Raw genomic sequence first — 16,195 nt, forward strand, 5'->3', positions numbered from 1 at the left:
TTGTGATTCTTTAAATCTGCTAAAAACATTCCCATGACTCTACATACCAACTCACTGCCCACTTTCTCTATATTTAAAGATAGCTTGCCATTCCATTTTGTCTGACGAAGGCTGCTTAGAGCATAGGAAAGCTTACGTTCTGAATAAAACTTAGTTGGTCTTAAAGGTGGACTTGTCTACTGCTTTGTTCTACTGCTTCAGACCAGTATGGCTGCCCACTTGGATTTATATAAGGAGAGAATTAGGAGATTCCTAAATCCCTCTAGTTCTTGGTGTGTGTTTTTGTTATCACGTAGTCATTATTTTAAGGTGTTTTAAAATCGTAATCTTTTGATTATTAGGTACTTAGAGCTAATCTATTCGGAAAAGCAAATAATTTTGAGATGAATAAATCTTGAATAAAATGGACAGTTCCCGCTTGCTGTACCACAAGTACAGCTGAGAATCCACAAATAACTAGTGCAGTACCTTACATAAGTGAAGGTAGATACCACTGTGCATGAACAAATAACACAGGGAGTGCTTAGGCTTTGTAAGTTTACCAATAGGTAGGATTGCTAGGTACAATGCAGGAAATATCTGGGAACTTTGGGAGTGAAGCCAGGAGCAAGGTTGTGCAAACACAATTGGACCCCGAAGAGAATTCTGGCCATCACATTTAAAAGGACTGCTCCTTTTAAATGCCTGTCTTCGATTGGAAATAATGGAGGATCGGGGCACCTTCTTTGGGGGCTTGTAGAATTGAACCTTCTGGTCCAGTCTTTTTGGAACTGGTGTGTGTGTTTTGAGGAGAGGCACCAGATGCTATGCTGAAAATCTGGTGCCTCTACCTCAAAACACACACACACCGAGCCTCAGTTACCCACAGATCGATTCTCCATTATACCCTATAGGAACTGGCCTTCATAAGGTATAATGGAGTGTTCAGCGGATATTTCCCTCCCCCCCCCACACACTTTCTGATAACCCTGAAGCAGAGAGAAGGCCTCCAAACCAAGGAATCCCCTGGCCCCAGCTGGGGATTGGCAACCGTATGGGGGGGGGGGCGCACTGAAATTAACATAACTAAATGGACACAAGCTATAATCATCTTTCTACTTGAAAAGAAGGTCATCATTTTGATGAGCAGCTTGTACTGTTAGGACATAATATGGAGAAATAGAATGGTCTCCAATGGGCAAAGGTGTCAGACAAGGACATATTATCTCCCTATCGATGTTATCTATATGTGCAATGTATAAAGTAAACTAGATCAGATTTAGATGGTAGAGTGCAAATTGGTGGAAGGAACGTTAACAATTAGTTATATGGCAATGGCATCATTTTAGTGGCAGAAAATAGCGAAGGCTTGAAGCAACTACTAATGCGGGTTAAAAGAGAAAGTGCAAAAAAAGAATTACAGGTGAACATCAAGAAGATAAAAAGTGCTTTCTCCATTGTGGCTCCCACCTTGTGAAATAGCCTGCCTGAGAAGGTCAGGAACATAAGAACATAAGACAAGCCATGTTGGATCAGGCCAATGGCCCATCCACTCCAACACACAGTGGCCAAAAAAACCAAGTGCCATCAAGAGGTCCACCAGTGGGACTAGAAGCCCTGCCACTGTGCACACCCCCACCCCCAAAAAAGCACAAGGAAAGCTCCCACTCTCCTGGCCTTTTGCAACTATGCAAAACTGAGCTATTTAAGAGAGCTTTTCTGTGTAAGAAGACGATGAAAAAGAAGAGGGAGTTTTTTTATACCCCACTTTTCTGTACTCTAAGGTAACAGTGTTGCACTGCACAAAACATTTAACAAACTAACTAGAATAAAAGATTGGAGCTGTGGTCTATACTGCTGTGTACAGCTTATTGTAACTAGGATCCTAATAATGTAATTCCTGTACAGTTTAATGTGTCATGCTTATGCTATGCTTCATTCTGGTGGCTCCCAACTTCTAAAATCCTAGTGCCCTGTTTTGTTGATTGTACTGCCTCACTATGTGTAATCCGCCTTGAGTCCTGTGAAAAAGGTGAACTATAAACAACAATTTTTTGAAAAAAAGGTGAAAGCAATAACTCTTGAGGAATTACACAACTTCAAGGCTGTCAATTAAGAAACTGAAATTGTTTTAAATTTTATATTCCTCGGCTCAATTGTCAACCAAAAGAGAAGCTGCAATCAAGAACTCAGAAGGAGACTGAGACTTGGAAGGGCAGCCATGAAGGAACTAGAAAAGATCCTTAAATGTCATGGAGACCAAAATCAAGATAATTCATACTATGATATTCTCTATTACTATGTATCAATCTGAAAGTTGGTCAGTGAAGAAAGTTGACAGGAAAAAAACTGATTCATTTAAAATGCGGTGTTAGAGCAGAGTTTGACAGATATAATGCCAAAAATATAAATAGGTGTGTTCTAGAACAAGCCTGAATTTTCCCAAGAGGAAAAAAATGATTCAGTTGAGGTTATTGTACTTTGGTCACATCATGAGAACACAAGACTCACTAGAAAAGGCAATAATGCTAGGAAAGCTAAAGGTAGTAGGGAAAGAAGACCTAACATGAGATCGGCTGATTCAGTAAAGGAACCTGCAGCCCTCAGTTTTTAACCTGAGGATGACTGTCAATGACAGGACATTTTGGAAGTTGTTAATTCACAGCATTATCATGAACTGGAAGCGATTTGATGACACATAACACATACACTACCTACTGCATGTTTTATTTAATAATGATATATTCCCAATGAAATATTCTGAAATATTTGAAATATTTCCAATGATTGCCAGTTCTGTGAAAACACATTGGATTCCGATGACCAGTTTCGTGTGGAAATGACTGGCGCTTGCACAGGGGACTACCTTTACCTTTATTGTACCAAAGATGAATAGTGACTAAAGAAGTCAGAGAAGAAGCTAGAGAGTAATTTTGTGAATGGATGTAAGAAAAGCCCTACTGAATCAGACCAGAAGTCCATCTACTCCAGCAACCTGTTTCAGCTAGCTGCTCTAGAGAGCTAACAAGCAGGGCACAGAGACCAAGACCTTCCTCAATGTTACTTCCTAACACTGGTAATCAGACGCTTACTGCCTCTGACTGTGTCACCTCCACTCATGCAAGTCAAGAGGCCTTCAGGAATGGCAAGAGGATAAAGCAGGAGCCTGAAGGAGGAGGGGAAATTTAATTAAGTGTTATTTACTTACTTTATTTATACATGAACTTTCTCCTAGATTCAAAGAGCATTACATTGTTCTCTCCTCCATTTTACCTTCAGAGTGACCCTGTGTGGTGGGTTAGTCTGTGGGGCTCTCAAAAATAAGCAAAGTCTGCACCAGAAGGGGAAATCAGCAAAAATTAACACATGCTGCTCCACCAATAGCAATGCCATTCTGCTAGGGTAAACAGCAATCCAGATCCATGTTTTTAATGTAATTGCCCACAGTTCAGAGTACCCCCACTTCCAAGAACCATCAAGGCGTTTTTTTTTTTTTGTGACATTCAGACAAAAGGCATAACAGCATCTCAGAAAAGCGCCTAGTCAGTGTATAAAAAGAATCTACCTTAAATCCTGACAATTCACATGAAACATTCACATGACAAAAAATGTGAAAATCCAACAGTAACCATTCTACAACGACCTCAAAGGGAGGAGATTTTAAGGTCTTACTGCCAAACTTAAAACATTAGGCAAAAAAAGCTGACTTACAGAATCCAAAAAGCAGAGATAGGTTCCCGAGCTCTGTCCTACAGCACAATTTTTAGCAAAGCCAACTGTTGGGAAAGGAAAAGAACAATTTATGACACTAGTATCATTGGAACTTTGATTTCCCCCCCTGCAAAGTACACTAAATAACCCTAAATAAAAACAGTGCATCCAAACTTTAAAAAAGAGTAATAAAAAAAAAAGAAAACACAAGTACAGCTCTCATTAAGTAAGCTTTCAAAGAGGCTAGAGTTGTGCGCCCATGTCACAGACAGAAGCAGAGACCAAAGTAAATGATTTACTCAAAGCTCACTAGAGGAAGGGTGAGATAAACATGTAATGAAAAGTTGTATGTGTCCCTCTCTATCTTGTCTATCAGGAATATGAACAGAAACTATGCAGGTGGCATTAACTAGGGATGCGAATTAATCCAAAAATTCCAGTTCGGTTCAGGGCAGTCCAAAACAGAACCCTGAACTGAACCAAGCAAAAATGCCCAAACTGAACAGTGCAGGTCCCCCAGAAAGGGGGGATCACCAAGGAAGGGTTAGATGGCTGGCAGCCAATTAAAGGCAGGGGAAAGTGAAACTGACATGTTTAATGGCTTGCAGCCATTTAAACCTAAAAGCTGATGGGTGGCCCCACCCTGCTGTTAGGTTTAAATGACTGGTAGCCATTTCAGCCTAACAGCAGAGCAGGTCTACCAATCTGCTGTTCAGCCTAACAGCAGGGTTAGTACTCCTGTCAGACTGAGAGGAGATACAATAACCATCTTCAAGTACTTGAAGGGCTGTCATATAGAGCAGGGGTGTCAAACATATGTCCTGGGGGCCAAATTAGGCCCCCAAGCAACTGGCTGCCATCTGCTTCCTTCTCCCTTTCTCTTGCTTCCTTCTGCAAAACAGCTTGCTTTGCAAGGCGTGCTCAATCACACAGGAAAAATAGAGCAAAACCTCTATTTTTTTCATTGGCTGAAGCTCCTCCCTTGGGGATGAAGGCGGGGAGGCAGAGCTTGCTTTGCCAGGCTCTCTCAATCCCACAGCAGAGCTACTGTTCTTCCTTCTATTGGCTGAGGCTCCAACCCTCCTGGTCCCCTGGGGAAGGAAGGAAAGAGCCAGAGCTTCCTTTGCCCAGTTCCATGGATCCCATGGGAGAAATACAAAGAAATCACCTTTAAGACCAATGAGTGCTAACATTTTAAGCATGTTTTATTTTATTTTTATTGTATTTGTCTGCGTCCTTTATAAAGTTTATCTCTCTGCTACCTAATCTTAAATAGGTACACATATGGCCCAGCCCAGCATGATCCGGCCCAACAAGGTCTCATTTACATTAGATCCGGCCTTCTTAACAAATGAGTTTGACGCTTCTGATGCAGAGGATGGTGCAATATTGTTTTCTGTTGCTCCAGAAGATTGGACCAGAACCAAGAGGTTGGAATTAAATCAAAGGAGTTTTTGGCTAAACATTAGGGAGAGCCTCCTTACAGTTAGAGCAGCACCTCAGTGGAACTGGCTTCCTTAGGAGGTGGTGGGCTCTCCTTCTTCAGAGGTTTTTAAATAGAAGCTGGATGGTCATCTGACAGCAATGCTGACTCTGAGAACTTGGGCAGATCTTGAGAGGGAGGGCAGCAAGGGTTGCATCAGTGCTTAGTTCTTGTGGTCCCTTCTTATACACAAAGGGAAATGCTGATTGCCACTTTTGAGTCAGGAAGCAATTTTCTCCAGGTCAGTTTAGTCAGGGATCCTGGGGAGGGGTTTTTTGCCATTTTCTGGGCATGGAACAGGGGTAACTGGGGGGAGGGTGTGGGCGAGAGGTATTTGTGAATTTCCTGCATTGTGCAGGCTTGGACTAGATGACCTTGAAGGTCCCTTCCAGCGCTATGATTCTAAATGAACAAACAAAATAGAAAGATTCCAGAGGAGTCTGATGAAGTCTAATAACTGCAGGAAAAACTCAAAATGAGGGAGTTATTTCTGAACAACAGATAAAAGCAGAATTCAAGTACATACTTCTTACTAATTACATTTTGGAGATGGTAATGTCCCACCTGCTGGTTATCCTCCAATCTACTCCATGTAAAACTATATCAAAAAAAGACCAGATTCTATCCTGGCCTTCCCGAACTTCTCTCCATTGTATTGAATTTTTTGCATACTCAGTAACATATTACTACATCTTACGTCAGGCAGGTCTGGGCATGATTACTGGGGGGAGGGAACAGTTCTGGGCAATTATCCTAAAAAAGATAAATGAATAGACTCCAGCTGAACTACTCAACTAATTCCATCACAGGGCAGAAACAGCTTGAGCAGGGCCAATTGTATAATCAAGAGGATCCATCCCTCTCTTCACCAATACCACAGAATATTTATTTGCAGGGCTTTGAGCTGGAGCACACAGGAACACAATTCTGGCTGGCTTGGCATCAGGGGTATGGCCTAATATGCAAATGAGTTCCTGCTGGGTTTTTTCTATAAAGAAAACACTGCGCAAAACAATGGTGACAGCAGAGGGTGTGGTCTAATATGCAAATACATTCCTGCTGGGCTTTTCCTACAAAAAAGCCCTGTTTATTTGTAAGCCAACATACAGTAGGTGAGGCAAAACAATACTGAAATTAAAGGCTCTTTCATATGAACTCAGACTTGGATCACTCACACAAAGGAGCACATAAATAAATGTTCAGCAAGGAAGCAATAAAGAGGTAGCCAACAATAGAAGTTTACTTACTTTTAAAATCATCTGCCCAAATTCAATAATTATGTTAGCCTGTATTTGCCACTTTTACACTAGTTAAGGAGGATACTCGATTTTCCAATACTTGAAGTTCAGACAATGCAATGGCCCTTGCACAGCAATCAAGATCAGTGATTTTAAGGACAAAGAGAATGTTTTCCAACTTTTATTAAAAGGATAAAATATTCATAAAGAATACTTGGAAGGCCAGTTCTCACATACACATGTGGTGAAGGTGGAAGAGGCCAGAGAAGAAGAAGCCTTGTTCGCCCAACCCCCAAAAAGTTATAAAATAAGTTGCTTCGTTTGAAAACAAGGCATCTAAAATGTTGGTGTTAAGCTGTCTGTAATGACATCCAAACAGCCTCGTGGCACAGAGTGGTAAAGCTGCAGTACTGCAGTCCTAAGCTCTGCTCACAACCTGAGTTCGATCTCGGTGGAAGCTGGGCTCAGGTAGCTGGCTCAAGGTTGACTCAGCTTTCCATCCTTCCGAGGTTGGTAAAATGAGTACCCAGCTTGCTGGGGGGGAAGTGTAGATGACTGGGGAAGGCAATGGCAAACCACCCCGTAAAAAAGTCTGCCATGAAAACGTTGCGATGTGATGTCACCCCAGAGTCGGAAATGACTGGTGCTTGCACAGGGGACTACCTTTACCTTTTTAATGACATCCTACTAATATCTACCCAATTATATGACTGAAGGTATTTTATTCTCCATGGAACTGGATATTAAAAATTGGTCTCAGGCAATGAATCTTGTGTTCGGCAAAAGCAAAAGAATTCAGTCTGATATTACTACACTGATGAGAGTCAAATGTTTGTGCCAAGGCTTTGCATTTTGTAACGCCTGCTTACTAACTGAAAAGAGCCTGTTACCATGGTCACGGGAGTAAAAAGACCCTTTGAGATATTAACATTCCTCAGTCTTGGAAAGAAGTAGTTTTGTGGTAATTTCTTTAAAGTCACTGACCCTTTCTTTTGTGAAGGCTTTTTCCTTTTCCACGACACAAAAGAATCCGAAATGAATCTTAATGTAGTGTAAACAGTCCAGGACATGAAGACTGCCACATTCTTTCTTTATTGGGGCTGCTTGTTTCGAAGGAAGTATTCCCTACGACTACTCCTAACCACAGCAAAGTAAATCACTAAGGGCAACGAGGTCACAAAGATTTCCAACAAAAAACTGGCTCCCTAAATGTAACTGCTCATACAAACAAGCTATTCTGCACTGGAAAACGATCACTGCACAGCAAGCTACTTTCAACATTACAGGGCACATTTCCCCCCATTTTGCTGTTGAACAATCCAGAAAGTACAGAACATAAATAAATAGAAAGGTCATGGGGCTTTTTAAAAGTAGGTTTTTGTGTCTATGGATTTCAACACAGATTAATAAAACATATTTGAACACGGCAAATTATTGGGCAACTGCATAAGAAATGAAACTGATTGACCAAAAATGTAAACTGAAATTAAATATTGCCTGAATTTATATTCTATTATCTTTCTCCAAAAACTAATATATTATTCTTTTACCTTCTCTTTAAAGGACACTAAGGCTGTGTTCACACACACTAAATAATGCACTTTTAATCCACTTCCAGTGCACTGTCCAACTGGATTATACTGTGTGAACTGACAAAATCCAGTTGGAAGGTGCTTTGAAAGTGGATTGAAAGTACATTATTTAGTGAGTGTGATCTCAGCCTAAGATTTAAAACTCAACACAAAAATACTCACAAGTCACATCAAACCAGGCCATCAGCTTCAAGAATGGGTAAGCATATGGAGCAGAGGTCCATCAGTGGCTATTAGCCACAGCTTATTGTTGGAACTCTCTGTCTGGGGCAGTGATGCTCTATATTCTTGTGCTTGGGTGGGGGGCACAGTGGCAGGGCTTCTAGCCCCTTTGGTGGACCTCTTGATGGTACTTGGGTTTTTTGGCCACTGTGTGACACAGAGTGTTGGAGTGGATGGGCCATTGGCCTGATCCAACATGGCTTGTCTTATGTTCTTAGCCTTTATTCTACAATGATCACATTTGGCAGTTCAACTTAAATCTATCACTTACTAGCCTCAATCCACATAGTTTTTGTTTACTGGCAATTTTAATCCTGATTGTATCATGTATAGTTGTCTAGAAAAATCATTGAAACTGCCTGCAGAACTTTTTTTGAAGAGCCAAGTATTAATTTCCAGGAATGCAAAATATAACATTTAGCTGTTTCTTTTTGCCAATAAAGTCAAAATAATTTAAAATGCAATTCTTAACCTGTTACGCAGACACCCTCTTGTTTTCAGTGAATTTTTTCACATATTTAACGTACAGTAAAATCCAAGCACCAGACTGTGCAGGTCTTTATAAGTATCACCAGCAAACCAATCATTGCTCATCATCCAGCTCACTCAGTACTTCCAGGAATTGGTTCAGGATGTCTCACCTACCTCCTCGTGGCTGAAGTGAACAATGTCCTCCAACACGTACTCGAATGCCCACTTCTTCTAATAAAACTTTCCATTTTTCTATTATATTTATTGAATTGTCCTGATAAGAACACAAGAAAATGAACAAACAAATCAAAATTCAGTCACATAGACCCTGAACAGTTGTTGTATAAGGCTTTTGTGAACTAGAACCCAATTCATCAAACATATGAAGCATACTGGCAGTCAGCAGATCATACATTTGTGGGGGCAGACACATGTCACACACATATATGCACGGGTATAGAAAAAAATACGTACACAGCAGGGACAAAAGGTCCTAAAATGCAAAAGGTATAGCCTATGACATTGCAGTACGTTGCAGCACAATAAGCACAAAGTCTAAGTCCAGCAGCAACGTAAAAGCCAACAAAATTTTCCAGTGTACAAGCTTTTCTGAGTCATAGTGATCATTCACAACAGCTGCAGTTCACATCAAGACAGTTTCCCTAGCTTTGCTAATTTATGCCAATTTAGCACTTATAATTTAACATTTTAATTGAGTGAGACCTAGACAAATACCATCAAACTACCAGCAATTTCAAGTTATGTTTCAGTTTTAAAAGTTAAACACTTAGCGTAACTAACCAGGATAACAATACATTCTTGGAAACTGGTACAGGCAAATGGTAATAGCACATTGGAACTAAATAGTCAGGTGTAAAAAATGTACATACCTTACTAGCATCATTAAAAACAGAGAGTTCAATGGAACCTTGAAAGTCTTGCTCCAGAAGAGACTTCAAACACTCGTCCAACCAGCATTCAGCATTGTAAACTGGCAGAATTACAGACTACAAAGAATACATAGACATAGCATAAGTAAGTACAAATAATCATTTTATACTCCTTGCTGCACTTAAAAATATTGTACTTTTATTATACCCTCTTTTCACATACATGCTTTAGCCTCTGAGAAGAAAATGAAAGGCACTATTCTTTACAAATAGCTTTCCTGCCCTGTTGTACTTCTGTTCAATATACTGTAACTGCTAAGTATTAAGAAAACTGTGATTCCCCTATAGTGTTCCTCCTGCTCCCCAGCCTAACCCCATCTCTCTTCTTAAACCCCTCTCATAGTTTAATCCTACTGTCAGAGATGGACATTCAATCCATTTGAGATCAACTAAGATCAGATTTACAGGGATGCCAGTCCCCAGGTGGGGGGAAGGGATCCTCCATTTTTGAGGATTCCTGTCCCCACCAGCCAGCTGAACGGTGAGGGGTGGAGCCATGTCCCTCAAGTACAACCAACAGCAGCCTTCCCTTTCCCTCCCACAAGATTTAAAGGGCCCTCCCTCTTTTCCATAGGTCTTTCCCTGCTGCCACTTAAATCCAGCTTTTCTTGCTCCTCCCCTATTCTCACACGGCTCTGGCTCTGGCTCCAGCCCTGGGTAAGTGCCTTGCCTAGGTCCAAAGTTCTCCACTTTTCATCTGCTCCATCCTAAAACGCCACACAAAGCCCCCCACCAGCAAGCCAAGGAGACCTGGCAACCCTAATGCAAACCACTGTCTTGACATCTTGAAGGTGATCTTTCTTATCAATCAAAAAAGAAAGTAAAACCTCCTTTCCTACAGCTGTTACATTGTGTTGTACTAAGTAGTATCAACATTAGGAACTGTGAACTCCTTGCAGTCTCAGAATGTGACACAAAGGAATCGGTCTTGCCCCTCTCCACCGCCACATGAGTTATCTGGACTGGGCCAGCTTCCAACATGGATTACCAGAGGCGGCACCCAAAATGAAAATTTTAGCACAAGAAAATGCAAATATTGAACTGGCTGTTTCTTATTAATGCTGAATCTTCAAATTGCACCCACCAAATTCTGAAACTGCCCTCCCAAAGTTATCAATTATGCAATTCATAATCAGCAGTAGTAAAACAAATTTAGAATTTCATAATCCTCAAGTTAGAATCAGATCTCAAATATTCAAAACCACATTAACCCAACAATATTACACTAGGATGAAGATATAGCCTCCTCCAAGCAGTACTACTAGTGGCAGCGTTATCCAGCGTGACGTATTTTTGCACACCATTTACTCCCAATTTTTTCAAACTAACCAGCCTCACAGAAAAATCTGTTTTGTTGACCAAGGGAAAAACAAAACAGAGGCAAGTTTGAGAGGCTCCTATACAATAGGAACAGAGTCATCTGATTAGGGGTCCAGAAATGTACTTGCTACGTTTGTCATAAGTTGACTCTTCTGGCAAGTGAGTAAGCGTGTGTCTTCTTCACAAAGGTTGCAGCCTCTAAAGTTCAGCATGCCCTCACACCAAGCTAAAGAAGCAGTAGGACTACAACTAAAATTTTGGCTAGCAACAAAATCCAGTAAAAATTTGGAATTCCTCTGCACGTGTGTTTACTTCAGAAAACCAGCACAACTCTTTTTTCTTTTTTTTTAGTTTTCTGAAGTAAAAGGACACTGGACAATTTTTGATAATGATTACGTTTTAAAAGAAGAATATAACTTTTGGTTTTTTAATAGTTAAGGGTACCTTTAATATTTGGGGGTTTTTTAAGTAAATAACACTGGCGGGAGTCAAGTAACGGGGGGAGGGGCGGGGGAAAAGTAAGATATGGGATAGATACATTTTTCTTTTTAAGTCGTAAGATATAGATATAGATTTGCTACCATGTGTTACCAATAAAATTGTTTATACCAGAAAAAGAAAATCAGCTTGCTCAAAAAAACACACATCTTAGGGAATGTGCTTTGTATCAAAAAGCGATTCAAAGAGTGATCCTACACTGTTATCCTCAACCATACACACACACACACACACACATATACACGCATACACATACACACACAGGTTATTTTGAAGAAAAAGCGGTGCCAGAGCTCATTAGCACAACTCATTTGCATAAATCATTTGCATGTGCCACACACCCCCGACATCACTGGAAGGTGTACTAAATTGTATCAGCTCCGCATCTACTTTAAGATGCTTCTTTAATTATAATTGCCATTATAAAACCTGACTCCCATCATACATCTTCTATGTGGTTGCCGTGGTATTAAGATTTCCATCGGTCTGCTTTATATGTTTTGGTTATTTCCCCATTTATTGTGGGGGGAAATATTAGAAAGTGTGTCAAATCTTAGAGTTCAGTGAAATTCTCACAGGGGGGTTGAACTATGGAGCCCAGAAGCAAGTATTGGGGGTGGGGGGAGAAAGAGCACAATAAAATTTAACGGTTCTGGAGCTCTGCTCCTGTGAACTCCTGCCCAAAATGAGGCCTGTATATATGATAATCAACCGCTGGTCTCTTGCCATAATCAGGTATTCAAGGCTTTCCACAGTATGCTTTCAGCCTCAGATATAATTTATAGAAACACTGTCATCACATTACAGACATGAGGCAATCTTTAATAAACTAATATGAATAGTTTCAAGCTACTTAATTAAGAAAGTTATATTAAAGCCTAGCTAAACAAATGCGGCAAGACAGATTCATGTGGCTAGCCGTGTTTGTATGAAGCAACAGAATAAAGTTGAGAGCCCAGTGGCACCTTTAAGACCAACAAGCTTTCATGCAAGATATGAGCTTTGTGGGCAAGCACACTTCTTCAGATAAAATGAGATGGAAGAAAAACATTCAAACTTACAGACAGGGTTGAAAAGCAAATTGTATACCATGATGATGACATTTTGAGACAAAACAGGAACAAGCCAAGTATCCAGGGTCAACAGCTGTATGAATCCAATTAAGGGGAGACAAGGGTTGAAGCAATAAATGTCAAAATAGGAGATAAGTGTGTTAAGTGAATCTTTTCTAATCGTGGGACATTAACTGAAATTCCTTTACGACATTCCATGTGTCTCCTCTCAAGACTGAAGGTAACAACAGCTGGGGTGGAATGCAGTATATTTCAAGTTTCATTACATTACATTACAATCAGTATATGTTGTTCTAAATACTAGAGCAATATATTGTTCTTTAGAAGTGTTATGTAAAAAAAAATATCTGTTCCAATATATTGCATTGAATTACAGAGAGTATTCCACTAAATTATTCAAAAGGGGAGGAGGGAGAGGAGAGAGGGGTGCATAAAAATACAGAGGATGTGTAGTCCTTCATGGTGAGAATGACTTTAGCATATGTAATGAGATAAGAAACCAATATCCCTGTTAAGTCCTGGGTGGGTGGCATTTGTTCCAAATAGTGCAATAACTTGTAATTCAGCAATTTCCCTTTCCATTCTGTTCCTGAAGTTCCTTTGCAATAACACAGCTACTTTAAGGTCAACCACTGAATGTTCTGGGAGGTTAAAGTGTTTTCCTACAGGTTTCTCAGTCTTGTGATTCCTGATGTCTGATTTGTGTTCCTTTATCCTTTGGTGTAAGGTTTGTCCTGTTTGAAGAGCTCATAACAAAACCTCTATGGACATTTTAATGGAATTGATAGAGACAAGAAGGAGGCAATCTGCAACAGTAAAGTAATGGACAAGGCAGAAGTTAAGCCCACACTTGCAATGACTCAGGCCTGATTAAAACATGAACCTATTAAGGCAATGAGCTTTCCCATGTGACTTTGTATGGGCTCAGTATCTCATCTGCAACCCATGCAAAGTACCTAGTTAATTACAGGCCCTGTTCTCAAAAGGCTTCCTCGAGAAGGCTAAAATAAGAAGCAATTTAACAAAAATAAAACCAACATGAAAGGTTATTTTAAAAACCAATATAATAACAAAACAATTCCAACAGAGGTTCTAAAACTGCAATAATAAAAGAGTGGTAGAATAGCTCTCAAGCGGGATGCATACTATGTAACAGACAATCACAAAGGATGTGATAAATTTCAGATAAAGCTTCGGTACAGAAAAATATTTTGGAATGGCTTTCATATGACATTATGGTAGGCACCAAACAAGCCTTGATTATGAAGGCTGCTCAGATGCAAGACACCACTACCAAGAGTCAGTTTGGTGTAGTGGCTAAGTGCACGGACTCTTATCTAGAACCAGGTGTGATTCCCCACTCCTCCGCTTGCAGCTGCTGGAATGGCCTTGGATCAGCCATAGCTCTCACATAACTGTCCTTGAAAGGACAGCTTCTGTGAGAGCTCTCTCGGCCCCACCTATTTCACAGGCAGTGTTCCCTCTATGCTGAGTTAGTGTCAGCTGGCTCACAGATTTTTAGCCTCCAGCTCATACATTTTAGCTCAGGAAAAATAGCCCAAGAGCACAGTGATTTGTGCAGGAGCTCACAACTTTAATGCCAGTAGCTCACAAAGTAGAATTTTTGCTCACAAGACTCCGCAGCTTAGAGGGAACATTGCTCACAGGGTGTCTGTTGTTGGGGAGGAAGGTAAGAGATTGTAAGCTGCTCTGAGATTCAGGGTGAAGGGCAGGGTATAAATCCAATATCTTGTTCTAAAAAAGAAGGCTCTGTTCTTGACAGTTATCTCATGTCTACAGATATGAGTAAGAGTCCAGTAGTACCTTAAAACTAACAAAATTTGTGATAGGGTATAAGCTTTCATGACTCACTGCTCGCTTTTCAGATACCAAAGTTTGTGTATTTCCATTCTGTTCGGATAAATGTGGTTCCTTCTTCCATGGAGACAGATCAAGATGAGTAGCTGTGTTAGTTTGGAGCAGTAGAAAAGAGTAAGAATTCAATAGCACCTTAAAGACTAACACCATTTGTGGTAGGGTATAAGCTTTCGTGAGTCACTGCTCAGTTCTTCACATGCCAAAGAACTCTTACTCTTTTCTACTGCTGCAGACGAACTAATATGGTTACCCGTCTTGATCTGTCTACAGATATGGGCAGAGATTAAGGCTTTTAACTGGCCTGTATGGGAAAAGATGTGCAAGTCACTTAGCACCTTAAAGGAATTCACCTTTGAATTGCACTTTGAATTGTGCCTGTAAACAAATGGCAGCCAGTATACCTATTAGAATCAGGGGGATAGGATTCCTGCATCCAGCCTCCAACAATTATGCAGCTGCTGCATGTAAGAACAGTTGGTGTTTCTGACCACCTCTACATAAAGTGCATTAATCTGACTTTGATTGTGACCAACATATTCTTTGTTAGTATGACAGCACAATATTCATAAGACCTATGATCTCTGGCATGCAAACCAGGCACATGTTGCTGCTTTGCCTCACACTTTAATCAAGACCTCAAGCACATGCAAAATCGCACAGGGACGCTTTTTTCTTTCTCCTTTACATCAGGCCTGATTGTTTTTGGCTCCACATAGTCTTCTTCCGAAATGGCTTTGTTCTTAAGTGATAACTATATAACTTGTTATACACACCTGTTGGGCCCTTAGAAAAAGTCTTATTTTTATACCATGGCAAGTAGTTTGGAGAGAGTCTCAAATGCTGATCTCCACAACATCCACCTTGCTCTTGACTGGGCAGCCCACTATAACGTTTAGCTCCTCTGCAGGAGCCACTAATCCAAAACATACCTGGCTTAAAGTAAATGCAGATACAGTCTTTTTACAAACTTTGCAAATCTACAAACCCATCGAGAGCCCAATCAGAACATTGTGGAACGTACCACCTGAATCCTATTGCTTTTCTGGCTTTCGCTATTCGAAAGCACAATGGCCTGTTCCTCAGAGGCAGGAGCAGCAGAGGCTGGGCGTGTGCACTGAGCAAGTTCAACACCCTCCGAGTTGACCTCTTCTTGGAAAGGAGGCGGCGCGCTCACTGGCGCTCTCAGCCCCTTTCCTGTCCTCTCCATCGTCAGAGAGACGCAACGGCGGAGAGGAGGCAACGGAAACGAACAGAAGGCAGCATCCCAAGTCAGGAGGCCCAAGGAGCTCTGCAGATGAAGCCCGGCCCGCCAGCCCGTCCAACAAATGCACCCGCCACGTGCAATAAGCGAAAGCGGGCCGAAGGCAGCAGCCCGCCCAGGCGGCAAGGAACGCGCGCGGCCGGAGGAAGGGAGAAACTGAATGCGGGCTGCTGCCTCAGTCCTGCGGGCGCCGGAGCCGGGAAACCTGCCTCCTTCCTGCCCGCCGCCTCTCAGCCCTGGCGGAGGAGTGGAGACGGGGAGGCTAGAAGGGCAGCAGAGCTAGGGGGCGGGGCTGCCGGCGGGGCCAGCAGCTGAGAGTTATTCTGCAGCCCCAAGCAGGGGTCGCTTCCTAGGACACGCTTTCCAGGAACGCGTTAGCATAACTTCTTTGCCTATGCCATGCCCCCTGACGTCACCGGAAGTGTGTCAGATGGCAACACCCCCCCCCTTCAGGCTCCACCCCAAAGTCTCCAAGTCTTTCCCAACTCGGAGCGGGCGATCTGGAGAAAAAAAGGGTTT

The 16,195-nt window shown here is 41.5% G+C and overlaps 1 protein-coding gene across 3 annotated transcripts in view; it reads right to left on the bottom strand.

Moving 5' to 3' along the window:
* B3GNTL1 (UDP-GlcNAc:betaGal beta-1,3-N-acetylglucosaminyltransferase like 1) overlaps positions 1 to 15,622 on the bottom strand; it is a 285,348-nt gene extending 269,726 nt beyond the window's left edge. Inside the window, exons 1-4 of one of the 3 annotated variants that reach the window (XM_060252291.1) lie at positions 15,437 to 15,622; positions 9,587 to 9,703; positions 8,871 to 8,970; positions 3,691 to 3,755 (exon numbers count right to left, since the gene is read on the bottom strand). In XM_060252291.1, coding sequence (XP_060108274.1) covers positions 3,691 to 3,755; positions 8,871 to 8,970; positions 9,587 to 9,703; positions 15,437 to 15,622 — 468 coding nt within the window. Of the gene's footprint in view, positions 1 to 3,690; positions 3,756 to 8,870; positions 8,971 to 9,586; positions 9,732 to 15,436 lie in introns of those variants that run through there. The other 2 variants (XM_060252290.1, XM_060252289.1) reach the window with 2 other exon arrangements.
* Positions 15,623 to 16,195: the final 573 nt, after the last annotated feature.

Source organism: Heteronotia binoei, chromosome 13, assembly GCF_032191835.1.
Source record: "Heteronotia binoei isolate CCM8104 ecotype False Entrance Well chromosome 13, APGP_CSIRO_Hbin_v1, whole genome shotgun sequence".
Classification (NCBI taxonomy): Eukaryota; Metazoa; Chordata; class Lepidosauria; order Squamata; family Gekkonidae; genus Heteronotia; species Heteronotia binoei.